The sequence below is a fragment of the Macrosteles quadrilineatus genome, unplaced genomic scaffold, assembly GCF_028750875.1.
Source record: "Macrosteles quadrilineatus isolate MER2022 unplaced genomic scaffold, UCM_ALF_1.0 Scaffold_3__2_contigs__length_128488019, whole genome shotgun sequence".
Taxonomy (NCBI): Eukaryota; Metazoa; Arthropoda; class Insecta; order Hemiptera; family Cicadellidae; genus Macrosteles; species Macrosteles quadrilineatus.
The window spans coordinates 101,897,528-101,916,510 of NW_026542596.1; the positions used below are offsets into that span (position 1 = coordinate 101,897,528).

Below are 18,983 nucleotides of genomic sequence, written 5' to 3' on the forward strand. Positions count from 1 at the left end.
CATATGTGAGTCACATTAGATGCTGCGTTTTAAATGTCGATTCGCACACATCAGTCCAGTCACAGTTCAGTTTCAGTTGCACACGCAATTCCTCAGTCATCTGTCCGTCAGTTGGTTTCAGTCAGTCTTTCGTCACTTTATTGCCAGGTATCTTACAGCCAAGAATTCTTTTAAAACGCAATATCCTATAAATCCATCTTGTTCATCTTGACGACTGTTACAAACTGTACTTAACATGTGTACAGAATTATTAAAAAAATAATATTTTTTTAATAAAAAAAAACATCATACATTACACGATCGAACAATCACAAAATATTGGTGAGAAGAACTGTGACGCTCCGGAACTGATGTGTGTGAATAGACAGTAAACCCCTTGTTTTTCTTCATTCGTATGACATATCGCGATATGCGATCAACGACGAAAATTGATTCGATTATCTACGAAAGCGATCACCGGCGATATAGATACCTGATGCGAAACTTTTCCTAACATGATTGAGAAAATGTTGTATCATTACAGGGCTTAGTTTCTTTTTATTGGTCTTTAATTAAACACTTGTGCTGTGCTATATTGTAATACCATCACTGATTCAACTCAAGCTTCAACTTCTCCTAAGTTTTATTTTTTCAACAAACTTAATTTCTTTTGTAGGGTACTACCAACCTTAAGCTTCAACTTCTCCTAAGTTTTATTTTTTCAACAAACTTAATTTCTTTTGTAGGGTACTACCAACCTTAAGCTTCAACTTCTCCTAAGTTTTATTTTTTCAACAAACTTAATTTCTTTAGTAGGGTACTACCAACCTTGCAGCTCCAGATCTTTGTTAATTCCCTTCATTATTTTACGATATTCGTTAATATCGACGATCAACGACGATAAGGGTTGCGATAAACGACGATACCTGATGCGATCATCGTAGATAATTGATGCGATCATCGTAGATAATTGATGCGATCAGTGACGATAAGGGTTGCGATTAACGTCGATAATGTGATTAAGAAACCTCGTATTCATATAGACCTTATACTTTACGTCTGCTAACTGCACACAGTCAGTTTCTCTAACCCTACGACACCCCCCCCCCCTCACATGACACTACTGACTACTGACTAGCGACGACGGGGAGAGATAATTATAGCCGCAGCACCACAGTTCGTCTCGCGCCACGCGTCTCATGCGCGATCTTCTACCGTTTTGTCTGACTTTACTGTGCGGTTTTTTGTACCTCTTCTTTTGTGGATTGCTACTTTTTGCCGCCAGGCTGGATTATTCGTAACTATTCTGCTTTTAGATTGCTTTTTAGCTTATTTGGTAGTGTAATTGACTCTTTGGTTGTGTGCCTGGATTTGTGCCAAGAAAAATTAGAAGTTTTACCAAATATAATGCATTTCATATTATTTGTGTTTTTTACGTGTGTTTGTAAAAGTAAAATTGTGTTAAAAATATATAACTGCACTTTTAAATATTATTTATTATTTGCTATTAGTCGTGTCCAATTTGTAAACAGTTACTTTCAACTGTCTATAAGCTTGAGCATGCGTTATATATTGTTGTATTGACTACATCTCCTAAAAGTTTTGCGTTATAATTGTTTTTCAATTTAGATAATTTCTAACCTCTTACAAAAAACACCGTCTTTCATTTTTTTCTCTTAATACTTTTGCTGCTGTAAATTTATGCATGGATGCTATTTTATTTATTTACAAAAGGGTTGTTGAATAGAATACTTTATATAAGTAACTTTTAATTGTATATATGCACCGGTAATAATTTTCATAAATGAACAAAATTCAATCCCGGTACTTCAAATATGCACATATTATGTGTGGACATATTTTACAAGTGTAGCAGATGGTATGCTCAGCTTGTCAAACAAGGCACATTTCACTAGTTTGTTGAACACTTACATTATCAACATTTCTGATATTTCAATATGGTTAAAAATAGCGTCAAAACAATATTTAAGGGGTTTAAAACTCATATAATTTTTTACCTATTTATAAATTGATGTGATTGAGCAATTCGTGTTCACAGCCCTGTGAGTTTGGGTTTCAAATATCTGTGTAACTTATTTTATATAATAATTAATTGGTGCTATCATCTTCAGTGGGGAGCGAGCTGATCTAGTGGTCAGAGCGCGGGACTTCGGTTCCAGAGGTCCAAAATTTGGAAATGCCTATCGTCAAAAATTTTCAAATAGAAACAAGTGGCACATCATTAAATTTCATAGGTTTTTTTTAAAAATTCTTAACAACTTTGTATTTTACACTTACTTCGTATCTCTATTAGTTTTTGTGTAAATAACAAAAAACCGAATTTTCCTGTATCAAATGCATGTTATTTGGGTTTAACCCTAAATAAATTGGGCCTTTAGTGATAAACCTGGTATTTTTACGTTATTCCTTGGGGTAAATTTAACGGGAAATAATTTTATTTCATCCTTGTCGTTTTTCCGTTATCAATTTGAGACACCTTCCGTGGGACACCCTGTATACAACGATGAAAACGGTATTTTAAACTAACACACTTTCTCGTTGCAAAGTGTATTATATTTTCTATTTCAACTTACCTTAACTTCGCCATTATATGATGTCTATTGCATGGTACAGTAGGAGGTAGTGTATTTACAGTCAATGGACAAAGTTATGCTAGAGTTATGGAGTCTGGGCAGATGTGGGTCCGGACTCCGGATGCAGTCAGATGTTTCCGCCATATGTAAGGTCAGAGGTCACCGTCGCCCCATCTAGATAGGTCTTGTGTTTTAATTTACCCATTTTATGGATGGAGTAGACAGTGTAAACAGCATATCCGTTCACTGGGCAACTGTTAGTGGTTCTGAGAAATCCAAATCTCAGTCAAACAGTAATCTTCCATGTATTAATAGGCAAGCATGTTTCTTTAAAACCTTTTTTCTCAGCTCAGTGCATCGCAGGGAAAATCTACGCATACTGTTTGAAAGATATTTTCCTGTAGATGTGCAGAATCCCTTTATAAATTAAAATAGGTACAACAAATTAATTTGAAATTTGAAAAAAAATAACATTTGCGTTATGGGCTGCCATGCTGGTGACGAAATAACGAATTATAAACAGAAAATAAAAAAAACCAATGGAAGAAATTACAATCACATGTTTTATATACAGCGTGGGGTGAAAATAGAGAAGTCTGTACCTTTGAATTACGACTATACATTCCATCCCCATGTTAAAGTTGTCACAAGTTTTAACTAAATTCGTTGCAGTTGATGTGAGCCACCAACAGATTGCGCTGATCTAAATGACAAATTTTCCGTCGAATACACGATGTTTTTTATCATTTCAAACTTATGGAATAACTTATTATGAGCTATAGCAACTTTCATGACCCATAAACTTTGTCAACAACAAAAAATAAAATAGAATGTCGGATATTTTATTTAGTTTTTCAACCGATTAATGCGGACTTGTCCTCTTATCGCTAAACTGATCTGAACACTTGCCGCGGTCTAACATTCAGCCAAATATTTTTATAGGCCTATTTAAATATTTTATTGTGTCGTTACTCGTACATCCTAATAAGAAAACAAGATAATTATATATGATTTTTTACTAATTGGTATGCTCCCTCCTCAAGTCACACAGTTACATTATAGCCGATGAAAACAATATTTTGTTAATAATAATTAGGCTTGCAATAAAAACATGTTAAAACGAAAGTTAAAATTTTAATTTGAAGAGTCACAAATTCAATTCTTATAATGCTAGTGATGAATTTCAGTAGTATGAAACTAGTATGGAGTTTATTTGGATTTTGTGCGAAGCAAATACCGTAAAACGGATGGAGCAAAATTAGGAGAACTCGAACTTGCAATGTTCCCGGTCAGTTTGATTCTCATTTCAAACTGTTCCATTTCCTCCGTTCCTCGTTCTGACGTCCATATACGGTTTGTTTATTAACTCCTGTTGCTGTTGCCCTTTTCGATCACAGTGACCTAACCAGAAACTAAAAATTGGTTTGTTCAATAGCGGGGAATTTCAAAACGGATAATTAATTAGCAATTAATTGTGTTCAGTTTCATAGTATAGACACATATTCCGTTTTAGATTTATCATTCCCATGCCTCAACTGAGGTAAATTTTAACATATGTTGCTCTCCGGTACTTTTAAAGTATTTGTTTTACATGACCAACTTCAAAACTATTTCAATAAAACAAAACCACCCCACTCCGTTCTTGTTTGTCTATGGTGTTATATATATTTATTTTCGTACTTATTCATTTTTATTTTTATTTATTTTCTATGTCATTGACAATGTTTATGCTTTTCGCAAGAGGGCGGTATGATCAGTGGTCTTTTTAGTAACTAACATCGATTAATAGTAACTATGCTTAACTGTCTAATTGTGTCTGTATAGTTAATAGTTAGGTCTTTATCATTTTTTTTATTTTTCTCACTAACTTGTTTTGTATACGAGTAATAACAGAAAGAAATATAATTTGGGGTCTGCCATCATTGGTTTAAGTTATCGGGTTACATTTTAGCATTCATGGGTTAAACATTGACTATACACCCTGCACAGACCATATTCCATAGCAATGTAAAATTTATGTTTTTGTTAGTTTTGTGCTGTAGTTTTTTCTCAGATCCTTCACATCCCCTTATATTTAATCAATGTATTGCAAAATCAGATTCCACAACAAACAACAAACTGACTTTGATTCCTGCCATGTTTAGGCAGTGCACCTAACAAGATTATTACACAAAGCCTACCGTTGCTGAAAACTAACATGATAAACCGCACAGTATAGACTATTCGTCAAATTTGGTGCGGTTGTTGCACCTATGCTATAGACTCGGGAGTTCAAATCTAGCCAGTCACTGATGGCTGTTATTTGTGATGTGACAATTTCAAACCCCGGCCACTCGCTGAGTAGATGCAGCTCTGTATAGGATACCTAACCTTTGCTAAAACAAATAGATTTATTTTTAGATTTGATGACGTGATTTGAAATTCAAGCCAAAATCATTCTCAAGTCTCGAAAGAAATAATTTATTGGATAACTTTTAAAGCCTAAGCGTTAATCTACCGGGAAATTGCAATTGAAAGTGTATTGATTAGTGATGTGGGCCGGGTAAATACCCAGTGGGTAGGTAAATATAAATTGGGTTTTTACCCGGGTATTTACCCCAGGCCCGGGTAAATACCCAAAAACTGGGTATTTATAATTTTTATTAAAGTTAGAGAAGATTTAGATGTTTTTTTGCAATTATTACCTTGAAAGGATAGTAAAATGATGATAAAATGTCTTAAACAAAATTTCATATGGGCACTACTGGCATTTTACTTCTGGGTATAATCGCCATAAATACCCAGGTCTGAGCATAAAGCATAATCGGCATAAATACCCTGGTCGCATGGTTGCACTGATCCTGACTACCGGTACTTATGATTTTTTTATTTTCTATGTTAGATAAATTTATTTTATTGAAAGTGAAAAAAAAATTATTTGCAAAGTAATAATTATTATTTAGAAAAACAGGAAAATTTAACCTAGTAGTGGCCTATGTGTAAACAACTTAAGAAAATAATTTTAAAATTCAATCTGTAGGATGGCAGGATTTAATAATATTTTTGTCCTAGATCTTTTGTTGGCATCAATGGTATCAAATAAAAAATAATAATTTCATAAACTTGTGATGCAAAACATTTAAATCTATAGCACAATAAATCTTTCAAAATTATATTAAGTTAGACCAAAAAACAGGATACATTTTTTAGTGCGTTTATCCAAATATATTATTGTTTCCAACCAAGCGGTAACACAGAAAAGTTTAATTACTTTTAGCATTCTGCCTATATCAATCAGGCCTTAGGTCTGTCTAGCCTTCTAAACCATTTATACAATAAAAATTTTGCATCATAAATACCCAACAATTACTGGATATTTATAAATTAAAATAATTTTGTTTATATGTTATTTAATTGGTTATACATGCATAAAATGATAAAAATTGAAATAGCCACAGTCTTTTTTAATATACTATTTTTTAGTAAGTTAAATTTAACTGATGTTACTCGATTTAAGACACGAAACCCCATGCTTATTTAGAAACTTTATGTATTATTTTAAAAAAAGTGCCAAATCATTAAGCATCATTAATCATTAATCTTCAAGTTACTGTAAAAGGTGTTATAGACTATCCTAATTTTAATTTATCATGTTTAATGATAAGTTAACAATAGGCCTAACATATTTAGGGGTAAATATTAATGAATTTCAATTGATTTCATAAATACCCAAAATACCCGGGTATTTATGGATTTTGGGTATTTACCCGGGTAAATACCCAGGGTATTTACCCCGAGTTTTAAATACCTGGGTATTTTACATCACTAGTATTGATATTGAATTACATTCAAAGTAGACTTTTTAATGTAGAGGAAACTAGTAGGTTCGCTGCTGTGGAGATTTGCAGTTTTATGCCAATAGGAAAGAACACGGTTTCGCTGAAGATTAATTGCCGCATGTAAAACAGAGCGTAGTGAACTGCCGTGGGAGATGAAAGCCGTGAGCAGACAATGATGAGAAATGCAGGGAAATGGGAACTCACTGCAGGCGTTCCCTTCAAAGTACTCTTGGATTCATTCTACTTTGGAGATGACGCTGATTCAATATTCAACAGCCTTCGTGTGCTAGACACCACGTGAAAATAATGAAAGTGTAGTTTTTTTTGCGACACATATCTCATGTGCATTAATCTAAAATACGTATATCCAAGGTAGGAAATATTGTGTTAAACGAATTCATCAATCACGTTTTTTAGGGAACACAATCGTCATACTTAATATTATGTTTATCCTCCCTTCATTTCACTATGATTTTAATGACTTCACTCTATCTATCGCAGTTAGCTGAATTTACATAAAACCTCAAGATTAACCGTCGATTTCGACGGGGTTCTACTAGTTTGCATTAATCTAAAATACGTATATCCAAATGGTTTAAAAAACGCAAAAGAAGAAACAGCAAGGAATTAATTTAAACTTTTTATTGTGTTTCATGATTGAATTAGATTGGAAATCTTTGAGAGAACTGACTAGAACTAGCGAAAGAAAACATTGAGACGTGGCTAGGTGTAGTCAAAAGTTTGGACGGTCCAATCCTGTCTTTCTGCTACTGTATTTAATATTAGTGTGCCCTGGGGGTTCGGAGCCCGCTCTTATTCCTTGGGTCTACATCCCTCTATAACACAATAATAATTAGTATTTCAGGTAGGGGAATTCGCCCAAATAAGATATTTTTTCATGCAAGTGACTATTATGCAAATATAACCAAGTTTGCAAATGCAGAGAAAGTAATATTTAAAACGTCAAATTGAAATTTCGACCGTACGGCACCCGCAGAAGAGAGAGGTGCAATTGCGAGTGGACTTGTGGTTGCCGCTGGCTCGCTGTTTACGTGAGATTAGCGAATTTGCTACCTTAAATGGCGAAAAGTTACTTATGCTTCTGTAGTTATTATTCAGAAAAATTACACGGAATTGTGTTCAAGAGATTTAATGGTTGTGTGCCGCTTTCCCCAGAAAAATGTTGGTTTCTAGTTTTTCTCACAGTGCTTAAAGCGGCATTATTTTTTCGTAATTTCAGATTGAAGGCTCCCGAGTCTTTGATATTATAATGAGTATAATTTTATCGTGGATTTTAGTTTCTCTGATCACAGTGCTGAATCGATATTATGTTGTCGTAGGCTATTTTCAGTTTGAAGTCCCCCATGCCGATATTATTATTACTATAATGTTATCGTGGATTTTAGTTTCTCTGATTACAGTGCTCAAATCGATATTATGTTGTCGTAGGCTATTTTCAGTTGAAGTCCCCCGCGCCTCTGATATTATTATGACTATAATGTTATCGTGGATTTTAGTTTCTCTGATTACAGTGCTCAAACCGATATTATGTTGTCGTAGGCTACTTTCAGTTGAAGTCCCCCGCGCCTCTGATATTATTATGACTATAATGTTATCGTGGATTTTAGTTTCTTTGATCACAGTGCTCAAATCGACATTATATTGCCGTATTTTCAGTTTGAAGTCTCCTCCGCCTCTGATATTATTATTACTATAATTTTATCGTGGATTTTAGTTTCTCTGATCACAGTGCTCAAATCTACATTATTTTGTCGTATATTCAGTTTGAAGTCTCCTCCGCCTCTATTATTATTACTATAATTTTATCGTGGATTTTAGTTTCTTTGATCACAGTGCTCAAATCTACATTATATTGCCGTATTTCAAGTTTGAAGTCTCCCGCGCCACTTACGTTATTATTGCGGTTATCACACGCTCGTTGCGCACTAATGATCGCTCGTTAACCGTCCGCAAATTAGAGAAAATATGTAAATGTAACGAAACTTGCCTTTCACTAACACACTCCCGCGCTCTGCTTTAGTCTCTTGTTCTTTCTGTTTAGTGTGTATGGATAAAGTGAACTCGTTCATAGTGCGTACTTAGGTTTGTTGGATGTTTCTAATTTTTAACCGACTTCCCCACTACCAACAAAAGGAGGAGGTTCTCAATTTCTTTGTGGCGATGTTTTTTTTTCTATGTATGTTCACCAATTTCTCTGTGATTCTTTTACCGATCAGTGTGGTTCCACCACCAAAATAACCAGGAGAGTTTCTATTTGGTACCTTATATATTATGTTTAAGTATAATATTTGTTTCGGTGAAAAATTCTGAAAACCTTAAATATTCAACATTTATTTTGTTTACATTTGTGCAGATTGTTTACATTTGTGCAGAGAAGGCAATAAATAATAATAAAATTCCTACAGCTGTTAGTTGAAACCATTTAAATGAAGCTACAGACAATTCTTCATGAAACAGTTGCTTCATATTGATCAATAAACTATTTATTGCCATGGAGCCTAAATGAATTACATTGAGAATAATGCAGTTTGTTTAGGTTACTATAAAAATGTATTTTAACGTTTGACCTGATTTGTGTATACAGTAATTCTGTTTTTATTAGTATTGAATATTCTAACTTACAAAAACATATATGTTTCAGTGAATAGCTGTATGATATTGACAAATAAAGGTGTATTGTGAAAACCAAAGCATTCGTAAAACAGGTCTAAATATAAATTAAATGCAATTATTCCTTACACGACCTAAGAAGTGTGACAGTGCATAATCGTAAATTGTCTTAAAAGTGTTAAATATTTTAATTACTAAACATGCATTTGCAGATATGGTATGTTTATTGATATTCTCTACCCAGTTACAATATCATATCAATACTATTATGCCTGCTTCGGAAAGTCCTAGAGGAAGATGATTTGCAATTTCGACTAGGCTATATCTTGAGCAAACAAAACCCCCTACATGGCTTGCACCACTTTTAGCTGAACCAATCTTTCATATAATATTTTCCAAAGGTACTATACGTGTTAACGACCAATTTTCCACTTTTGAGAGATTTTTTAGTGCTGGTGGCTGAGGAATAACTTTCATATTGTTCCAAAAGGCTTGAGATGTTACTGTATTTCTTTTTATAATGTAGAAGTACACCGATTGCAGGAAACGATGATGTCTGACATTTCAATGTATCTTGAAAAGACAATTAGTTTTTCATTAGGCCTAATGTAATGGACAACTCTTTCTTTCTTAAGGAATATCTAAAAATGTTTATTTTCATACCCATTGATTATGTAACCTGAACAGGTGACTCAAGCAGTTTTAAAATAATGATTGTTCTGTGGTACTTTTGATTGTTTCAAACAGTTTTGCTTATCAAAAGACCTCAAGTAATTAATACAAAAAAATTATACAGTCACTAAAAATCATTAAATAATTTATTTTTGTAAAAAAATACAACCGACTTCAAACGCTCTAAAAAGAATTAAATAATTTCAATAAAGTAAACTTTTGTATTAGGCAAGCTCACGTATTTCAAGTCGGCGTGGCTCAAACTGCAAATATGATTGAAATTAAATATTGTGTGTGTATTTTGAAAATCAATAAACTGTAGCTGAATAACATAAATATATAAAAAACATACTGAACTGTTTTGTTTATATATTAAAGGAAATATTTTCTTGTATTTTATGTTTACTTCAGAATAAGTGCATTATGAAAATAACACACACAAATGTTCTATATGAATAGGAAAATAATTTAGTTTGATATTATGATAGGGAAAAGAAGCTAGTTTAGTATTAAAACGTTAATTTTCCAAGTTAGAAACATTTGAATGTGTTATAATCTTTTTAAAGATACTCGTTAATACCACTATAATGCCGATCTCTGATTACGGAAATAAAATAACACTTAACGCATAACTATGAAAAAGACATGCAGATTAACACCTTTAGTTATAGATAGTCACCTGCAATATGGACACCCTCTTTCAATTTTGTATCAAAAATCATCATAGAGCCGCGCCGACTTAAAATACGTGAGCTTGCCTAATACAAAAGTTTACTTTATTGAAATTATTTCATTCTTTTTAGAGCGTTTGAAGTCGGTTGTATTTTTTTACAAAAATAAATTATGTTGTATCGCTTTTGTTTTTGTAGTGTTTTAGTGTTGAAGATTTTATTTGTTTTAGGTTTTTTGTAATTTTTATTCTTTTGTTATTAGGTTGAATTTGTTTTTTGTATTTGTGGTTACTGTTGTAGTCGGTTGAATAAAACTAATTTTGTGTAAAATTAAATGTATTATGTATAGGCCTACCAGTCAACTACAAACCTAAATAATTTTGAAAAATAAACCTAAATAAAAAGTTGGAATGAGATTACGAATTTACTTTATTGGAACAATTGACAAAGAGCATTATCTCATAAAAAGCTAAGAGATGACTTTAATTTTACAGTACAGTATGCTTATAGAATTTATTTAGTATCATCCCTGTTTTTTTGAGGTAGGCCTATTTTTAGTATAATGACTATTATCATAATTAGTCAGGATAATGTTATAAAACACTAATCAGTAAAATCCAAATACTCTCATAGTGAAAATATTTACATGTCTTCCAGGTTTGAAATCTAGAACTATTTGACCTTGACACAACTAAGTGAGGTGTGAGGTGTTGGATGTGAGTGTAGTGAAGTGACCAGTGATGGTAGTGAGTGGCCCCGCCGTGGCCGCCGCTGTGGCCATGCTAGAGCAGCAGACAGGCCCCGCCACACTGGGCCCCGGTCTACGGAGGGTAGGGGCTGTGTCTGTACTGCCTCGTAGAACCTCCACGTCCACCACAGACGAGGACAGTGGCAGTGGAGAGGACAAGGAGATACAGGGCGAAGGCGAGATGGGTAAGTGAAATGTCCCCTTCCTCTGTTCGAAAAAAACTGAATCTTAGAGAGACTTACGGCTAAAAAGATAGGTATGTTTTTTGGTATTGATTAAGTCATGGCATCCTCTAACACAAGGCCGTGGCGAGGCAAAAGTGTCAACACCGCAGCCCCTACTGAGTAGCTGCTGCATTAACTTATGTAGCTTATGCGCAATTTTTATGTTTACATGTTAGTTATTACTATTATTACCATGACAATAGGCCGGTGTGACGGTGCCACACACCAATGCCTAGTATTAGAGGAGATAAAGTAAGGTTAAGGGTAATGTTAAGAAAATTTATTGGCTTGGCACATTGACTACTGATTGTCTGTATTATAATCATTTGCAAATACTTTACAACAAAAGTGCATCTAGCACAACCATTCTAAAAACTGATGACACTTCTATATTTTAAACTTTAAATTCAACATTTTTATGATGACATTTTGGAGATACATAGCTTGTGTTGTCTAGGGTTAAGTATGTTAAATATTTAAACCGTATATGGCCTAAAAGAAACAACCACTTTTGGTTTGGGAGTTGAATCTCATCCTTAAGCATTAGTATAATATTATAATAGAATAGAAAATGCATCCTAGTAAAGTTTTGAGATTTATCAATCATGCTAAATTAGGAGGAATAATATCACACATATACTTAAAGCAATGTGTAGATAGATGTTAAGTGCGTACAATACGGTTTAGATTTTACTTAAAACAATACAATTAATTAGGCATTTTTGCTATCGATTGTAAAATAAGCTTAAATGTTTTTAGGATAGGGATAAGGTATGTGTTAGCTTAGTTAATTCAGACTGTATTTCTAAATGTAAAACAATTGGAGGTTAGTTGAGTATTTTGATTATAGACAAGCGTTGATTATACTGTGACTCAGTTTCAAATTAAACTCTTACCACAGCATGAACAGTCAAAAGGAAATACAAACTATAATAAATTATTGTGCGTAGCCCTCGATTCGTGGCTTAGTTCAAATCCCACCAATTACCAAAGATTCAATTTAAATCTTAATTTGAATGTCGACTTATTTTAATATAAATAATCTCTTAAATAGTGAACAAGTTGACTCTATATTAAATTCCTCCCTAACAATATAAACCACGCTAAATTCAATTGATTTGATGGTGAAATTTAAACAGATAGTAACTGTTATAGAGATCAGTCAGTTTGTTTAGGTAAACAAACTTTTGTGAAAATGCCAGGGAAATAAGACATCGTCAATCAAAGTAAATAAGCAGTCTGCATACAGTAGCACGCCAAGTGACTAGGAGGTATAAATAGAGACTTGGCAACAGTCTACGTCTATTCCTAGTGCGCCAAGGTTTCCCGATATATTCAAACTGTTTGGTTTCAATTGTGATCATTTGATTTCATTCCCATTGTTGCTCCAGTTCCAAAATACACCAGACATTTAGATAAAGAACAGGTAAGGAATGTCTCTCCTTGTGCAAGCATACTGAGTTTAAAATCCTCTTCTCTAGATTGGTTTGGATCTAAAAGAAAGGAAACGAGACAAAATCTAGTACTCCCACACTTCTGTTCTATAAGTATTTCAAAAACTTTTTTGAGTTTTCAACTTTTCCAATTTAATGAGTCAAATTTTACTAACAAGTCAAATCTTTTACTGATCCGACCACACTTAATAATAATTATAACCGAGCCTAATGGTGGAATTTGTTTTAGGTTAGGTTAGCTTAGAAGAGAGAATGTAGAGAGATTTTGTTATTTAAACTAATTAAAATCTGGTTTGGAAGTTCATTTATCGGTGTGATCAGTATAATACCAAAGTACCAAGAAAACAATAAAGTTCCCGTATTTAACAACTTATTTGAATATACAGTATTCCTATAGTTTTCTAATAACAATAACTTAAAATTCAACTAGATAGTCAACAGGTCTAGTTAATTTAAAAATGCTACTGTTCAAGTTGTTTGAGGTTGGAAAATATTACAATACCTCTTCGAGGGAACGATTTTATAATTCTCTTAGATATTGCAATAACTCCTTAAGGTTTCTACTGATTAAATGCCAAAAAGAATGCATGAATATATCTATAAACAAAATGATGGACAAATTAAAATCTGTTAGTGATTAGAGTACAGGGAAAGTCAGAGATGTTAGGAAGAGATGAATATTGATAGGGAATGTCACTACTTGTTTGTATCATGTTCAATGTGGGCTGACATTGGATCCACAAAGACTCAGTTCATCTGATACTGATGAATACGAATATTAGTAAAGTTCATGGATGGTTTAGCCACACTAACTTTTTTTGACAGTAAAGATTATGGTCAAAAAACTGATACTTCCATAGCCAACCTTTATTTATACAGTATGTCTGCTTTGGAAATGAAATAATATATTTTACATGTGGACAACTTTCCACGAGATTGAAGATCTCCCTGCAAATAAACCTAATATTTTTTTGTTTCATTTATTAAATTTCAACGGGATAAATAAACAGAAAATACTCAAATTGGATCTTGTGAAACCAGGTAATTGCACAAATTTTATCCAAGTGCTTTGTTATACAGGGTGGCTGAAAAGTAACGTACACACCCCACCTTAACTTTTCAACCATTTGAGATATTTGAAATCTGTTTGTGGCAACCTTCTTAGCTATGAGGGGATACAATAATTATGGTCATTTTGAAAATTTTGCCCTTGGGTAGTGGGGGTAGGGAGTAGCTCAAAATTTTCAAATGACAAGTATAGTCGAGTTTGGTATCATTTTACAGGTCTTGACGAAACATAAAAATTTACATAAAGAAAACCAAAATTGCCCATTAATAACAAAATAGTACCCTAAAACGTTTCAAATCGAAATAACCATGAGGGTGGCTGAAAATTAACTTGCACCCCCTTTAACTTTTTAACTATTTGAGGTATTTAAAATCTGTTTGTGGCAACCTTCTTAGCTATGAGGGGCTACAATAATTATGGCCATTTTGAAAATTTTGCCCTTAGGGGTAGTGGGGGTAGGGAGTAGCTCAAAATTTTAAAATGACAAGTATAGTCTCGAGTTTGGTATCATTTTACAGGTCTTGACGAAACATAAAAATGTACATAAAGAAAACAAAAATTGCCCACTAATAACAAAATGGTACCCTAAAACGTTTCAAATCGAAATGACCATGAGGGTGGCTGAAAATTAACTTGCACCCATTTTAACTTTTTAACTATTTGAGGTATTTGAAATCGGTTTGCGGCAACTTGTTTGGACATGAAGGGCTACAATAATTATCGTTAGTTTTGAAAATGTTGCCCTTAGGGGTAGCGGGGGTAGCTTAAAATTTTCAAATAGCAAGTATAGTCAAGTTTGGTATCATTTTACAGGTCTTGACAAAAAATAACAATTAACACAAATAAAATAGAAATCGGACCATTATTAACAAAATGGCAGCTATAAATTATTAAAACAATGGTTATTAAAGGTAATTTTGAAAAGTTACTTTTTAGCCACCCTGTATATACCTTAGACAAACACGAAACACTTAATGCTATTTACAAAATTTCTGAAAAGGGAGGATTATTGTTATTGACCCAATAACAAGGTGATGAACATGGCATATTGAATTCATAAAAAGATTTTGACAACATAAATTTTACCCACAAATGTAAACCTTTGGTGATTGGAACCTATTGTCTTTTCCACTCACATTTGTTTTGCACTGATTCAGGTGAAAGCTGCAAGCTGATAAAACTGGTAGAATGTCAATATCAGTAGCAACTATATTGCTATATGGGCTTATTGTTTCCCCTGTACCCAACTGTATTTTGTATAGAAATCAATTTTTTTACTATTACATCCGTGCTGTCTTATTTACTAATAAATTGCGTGTTCCACTAACAGGTTGCCATTTTCAAATTATTTACCAGACGTATCGAACAAACTACAAACTTGAAACTCGACAGTTATTATAAAGTCATATATAAAAAAACATACCCCACAAGTCTTGTTTGATTGTGATTAACCGGAAGAAATTAGCATAGAAGATTTCTAGCGTGGTTTTTAAAAGTGCATAGCGATTTATGCACATCAACTTGAATGAAAGGTTAAAAATTCATTTATGATTTGGCCATCATCCTGTCTTTTAAATTAATTAATTTAATTTACTCGAGTAACATTGTAAATAATCAGGATTTCATTTGCAATCTTGTGCAAATAGATTTAACCAAAACACAACATTTTTGACGATTCACCATTTTATTCTGATTGGTTAAAATTAAGTAAGACTTGGGGGTATTTTTTACATACTGTATGTTTTTATTACAGTTGTGAAGTTTTGTGTGTTTGATGGGTTTGGTAAATTAATTTACAAATAGCTATGTTTTGCCTAATTACCCAATCTTACATAATGTTGCTTACTCATATAAAAACTGCATGATTAAAAAAATAAATTCATTTCAAATTGTTTACCCCTTGAAACTGTTGTTAATAACATAGAAAAACTTAGTATAAAGGGAAAATTAGGGTAAAGATAAATGTATTGATCTGGTGTCTCTAGCATGGGATTTCTATGCAGGAGGTATGAGTTAAAATCAACCACATCAACCGGCTTTATTTAAGATGATAAATAGTAACTCCTACCAGAAACCAAATGTGTGAAGAACTAAGTCCTAGAACATTGTCAACCATCTTGTGACGCCGAGCTCTAATAATTCTTATACTGTTTACTAATTACTTGTCGTACTCTATATCATCTTAACACATGCCTTCAAAAATCCAACATTATTAAAATTGAATTAAAGATTTTTTTTAAGTAGATTCAGAATGTGTAAGAAAACAATTACTTAAGTTTATTGTCAATTGCGGAGTTCCATCGCTGTTTGCGTAAGTGGTCGAGCCAGTGGGAGCCGAGACGTAATTTGCTTTGGCACCTGAGCTCGGCAATGATAAATGCACAATACGCACAATACACTGCGGCCGCAAGTGTAGAGACCAGTTAGTGGCTACTTACAATATTATTTTTTTTAATTTATTATAAAGCTGAATAAGTATCTTATAATAACACTACCAAATGAGTTTTTAGCAAATTTCCCATATAGGGAATAAGCTATTACCTTAGTACTCATCGTAAGACCTGGACCCGGGACCGATTTACTTTTTCATTTGAGGTCCCTAGAGGCCAAAAACACCATCCGTTCAAATTCATATATATATATTTATATATGTGTCCGTTAGCGCGATAACTCGAGCAAAACTCACCTGATTTTGATGAAATTTTGTACAAACGTGTAAACCTACGTTTATTCGAACAATTTCGCGAACCAGCATGATCGGACTATGGGAACAGGTGTTTATGGGGGGTTTATGGGGTAAAAATTGGGTTTTCCCATTTTTCACCCTTAAAACTTAAAATTTAACATTTTCTTTCCAAACCATTTTGTAGAGCTTAAAAAAACAAATAATTTAGTATATTGAAGCGTTATTATGTGCCTAATGGTTACGGAGGAAATTCCAAAAAATTGTAAATTTAAAATTCCCATGTTATTCTTATGGAGAATAAGTAAACTGTTTTAGTTTGCTTGTTTATGAACATATTTTGATCAAATTTGGAAAATGCATTCATTTCATTCTAAACTATTAACATTTTACAAAAAAAGACACATTTTTACCCGCCCTGTTGCAGCAAACCTAAGTACTCGTTAAATTAATGTTATTTAAATTGGGAATAAATGTGATATTTTTAAGGAGACATTTTTGTGTAAATCCAATCAAGCAAATGGAAATTCGCTTAGTCTGCATGTTTGCTGTATTGCTTATTGTTGATTCCACTAATTTTAGTAATAAAGTTCACATTTTGTATAAGAAAATAGAAGGTAAGTTTTTATTAAACCACAATCTGTAAGTAAACATAACAATTCAATAAGTAAACAAAATAATAATTTGAACACATGTTAGAAATAAAATGTAAATAAAACATATGCTAACACCTCCTCCTCTATTTACTGTGCTGCGGCACTTTACGAAGAATCAGCTGGTCAACATGTCTTCTTATTATTCGTCCATCTTCCAGCTGAACTACGTACATTACATGTCCTTGCTTTTGAGTTATATAGCCCGAATACCACTTGGACGAACCATTGACATATTCCCGCGCTTGCACTTTATCTCCAACTTTGAAATTCCTTTTTATACCGACTTGGACTCCCTTCTTTTGATATTTGTTCGGTTCTAATGTTGGAACAATTATTGCTAGGTTTGTTCGTACACTCCTTCCAAACATTAGGTGATATGCTGATGTACCTGTTGAATTCGGGGATTGCCTGAGTTGCATTAGAAGTCTTTGGATTTTATTTTGCAGTGTACCCTTTTCTCCCTCCATGGATTTTAACGCCTTCTTGACAGTCTGCACGTACCTTTCAGCCTGGCCATTTGAGTTTGGATGGTATGGTGCCGTTGTTCTGTGAATAATCCCACATTCATTCATGAAGTTTTTGAACTCTTGAGAAACAAACTGTCTTCCATTATCTGAAACTAGGATGTGAGGAAACCCAAAAGTTGAGAAGATTTTCCGTAATTCTTGGACTGTCCATGTACTTGTAGTTGTTTTCGTCTGTATCACATCCACCCACTTACTAAAGGCATCCACTAATATCAGGTACTGTTGGCCATCTGTTGGTCCTAAGAAATCAATGTGCACCCTCTCCCATGGATTAGAAGGTTGTTCCCATGGATGGATAGTTTTCCTCGGATTGTTGCATTTTTCAATGCATTGTCGACATTCAGCTACCATCTCTTCAATATCCTTGTCTATACTTTTCCACCAGCAAAAACTGCGAGCTAAAGCCTTCATTTTTATTCCTCCTAAATGAGCTACATGTAGTTCTCGAAGCACATGAGGTCTGAGAGATTGAGGTATCATGACTCTCCAGCCCTTCAGTACACAATCATCTTGAATGGACAGCTCGTTATCGTGAAATCCGTATTGTTCAACAGATTGTCCTAATTTCAAGGCCTGTAGGACTGGACCCAAAACAGCATCGTTGAGAGTTTCCTTAGCCACCACGGTACTGTTGATATTGAGTGTTTCCAGTTGATTTATGTGGTACTTCGAGAGGTCATCTACAGAATGTTCTTGTACAACTTCGATAGGGAATCGAGAGAGATAATCTGCATTGCAATGATGAGCAGTTTGCCTGTACTCTATGTCATAGTCGAACCCGGAGAGAAAGTGAGCATAGTTGAATATCCGTGTTGCCGAGATTGTTGGTAAGGTCTTTGCTGGATTAAAAATTGACACCAGCGGTTTGTGATCAGTGATCAAAGTAAATTTGCGGCCATAACAAAACGGGAAAAACTTTTTCAGGCCCCAATATATTCCCAAGGCTTCCTTATCGATCTGAGAGTATTTTTGTTCTGATTTTGATAAAGATCGAGAGGCGAAGGCAATTGGCCTGTCTGTTCCATCCCTATAGCGGTGCGAAAGAACGGCTCCTACACCTACCGGCGAAGCATCAGTAGCTAAGACCAGTGGCAAGCTAGGATCAAAGTGTACCAACACGTCATCACTTGTAATAATTTCTTTAATCTTCAGAAAACTCTGTTCACAAGCAGAGCTCCATGTAAAAGTGTTTCCTTTTCGTAGCAGCCGATTCAAAGGATGTAGCAGTGTAGCCAAATTCTTTATGAATTTGTTGTA

The 18,983-nt window shown here is 33.8% G+C and overlaps 1 protein-coding gene across 1 annotated transcript in view; it reads left to right on the forward strand.

Annotated features, from left to right (window-relative positions):
• The first annotated feature begins 1,155 nt into the window (after positions 1-1,155).
• The window catches only part of LOC128988727 (liprin-beta-1-like), a 57,085-nt gene continuing 39,257 nt past the window's right edge, over positions 1,156-18,983 (forward strand). Inside the window, exons 1-2 of the mRNA XM_054410318.1 lie at positions 1,156-1,276; positions 11,023-11,298. Of these exons, the coding sequence (XP_054266293.1) occupies positions 11,106-11,298 (193 nt within the window). The 5' untranslated portion in view covers positions 1,156-1,276; positions 11,023-11,105. The remainder of the gene's footprint in view (positions 1,277-11,022; positions 11,299-18,983) is intronic.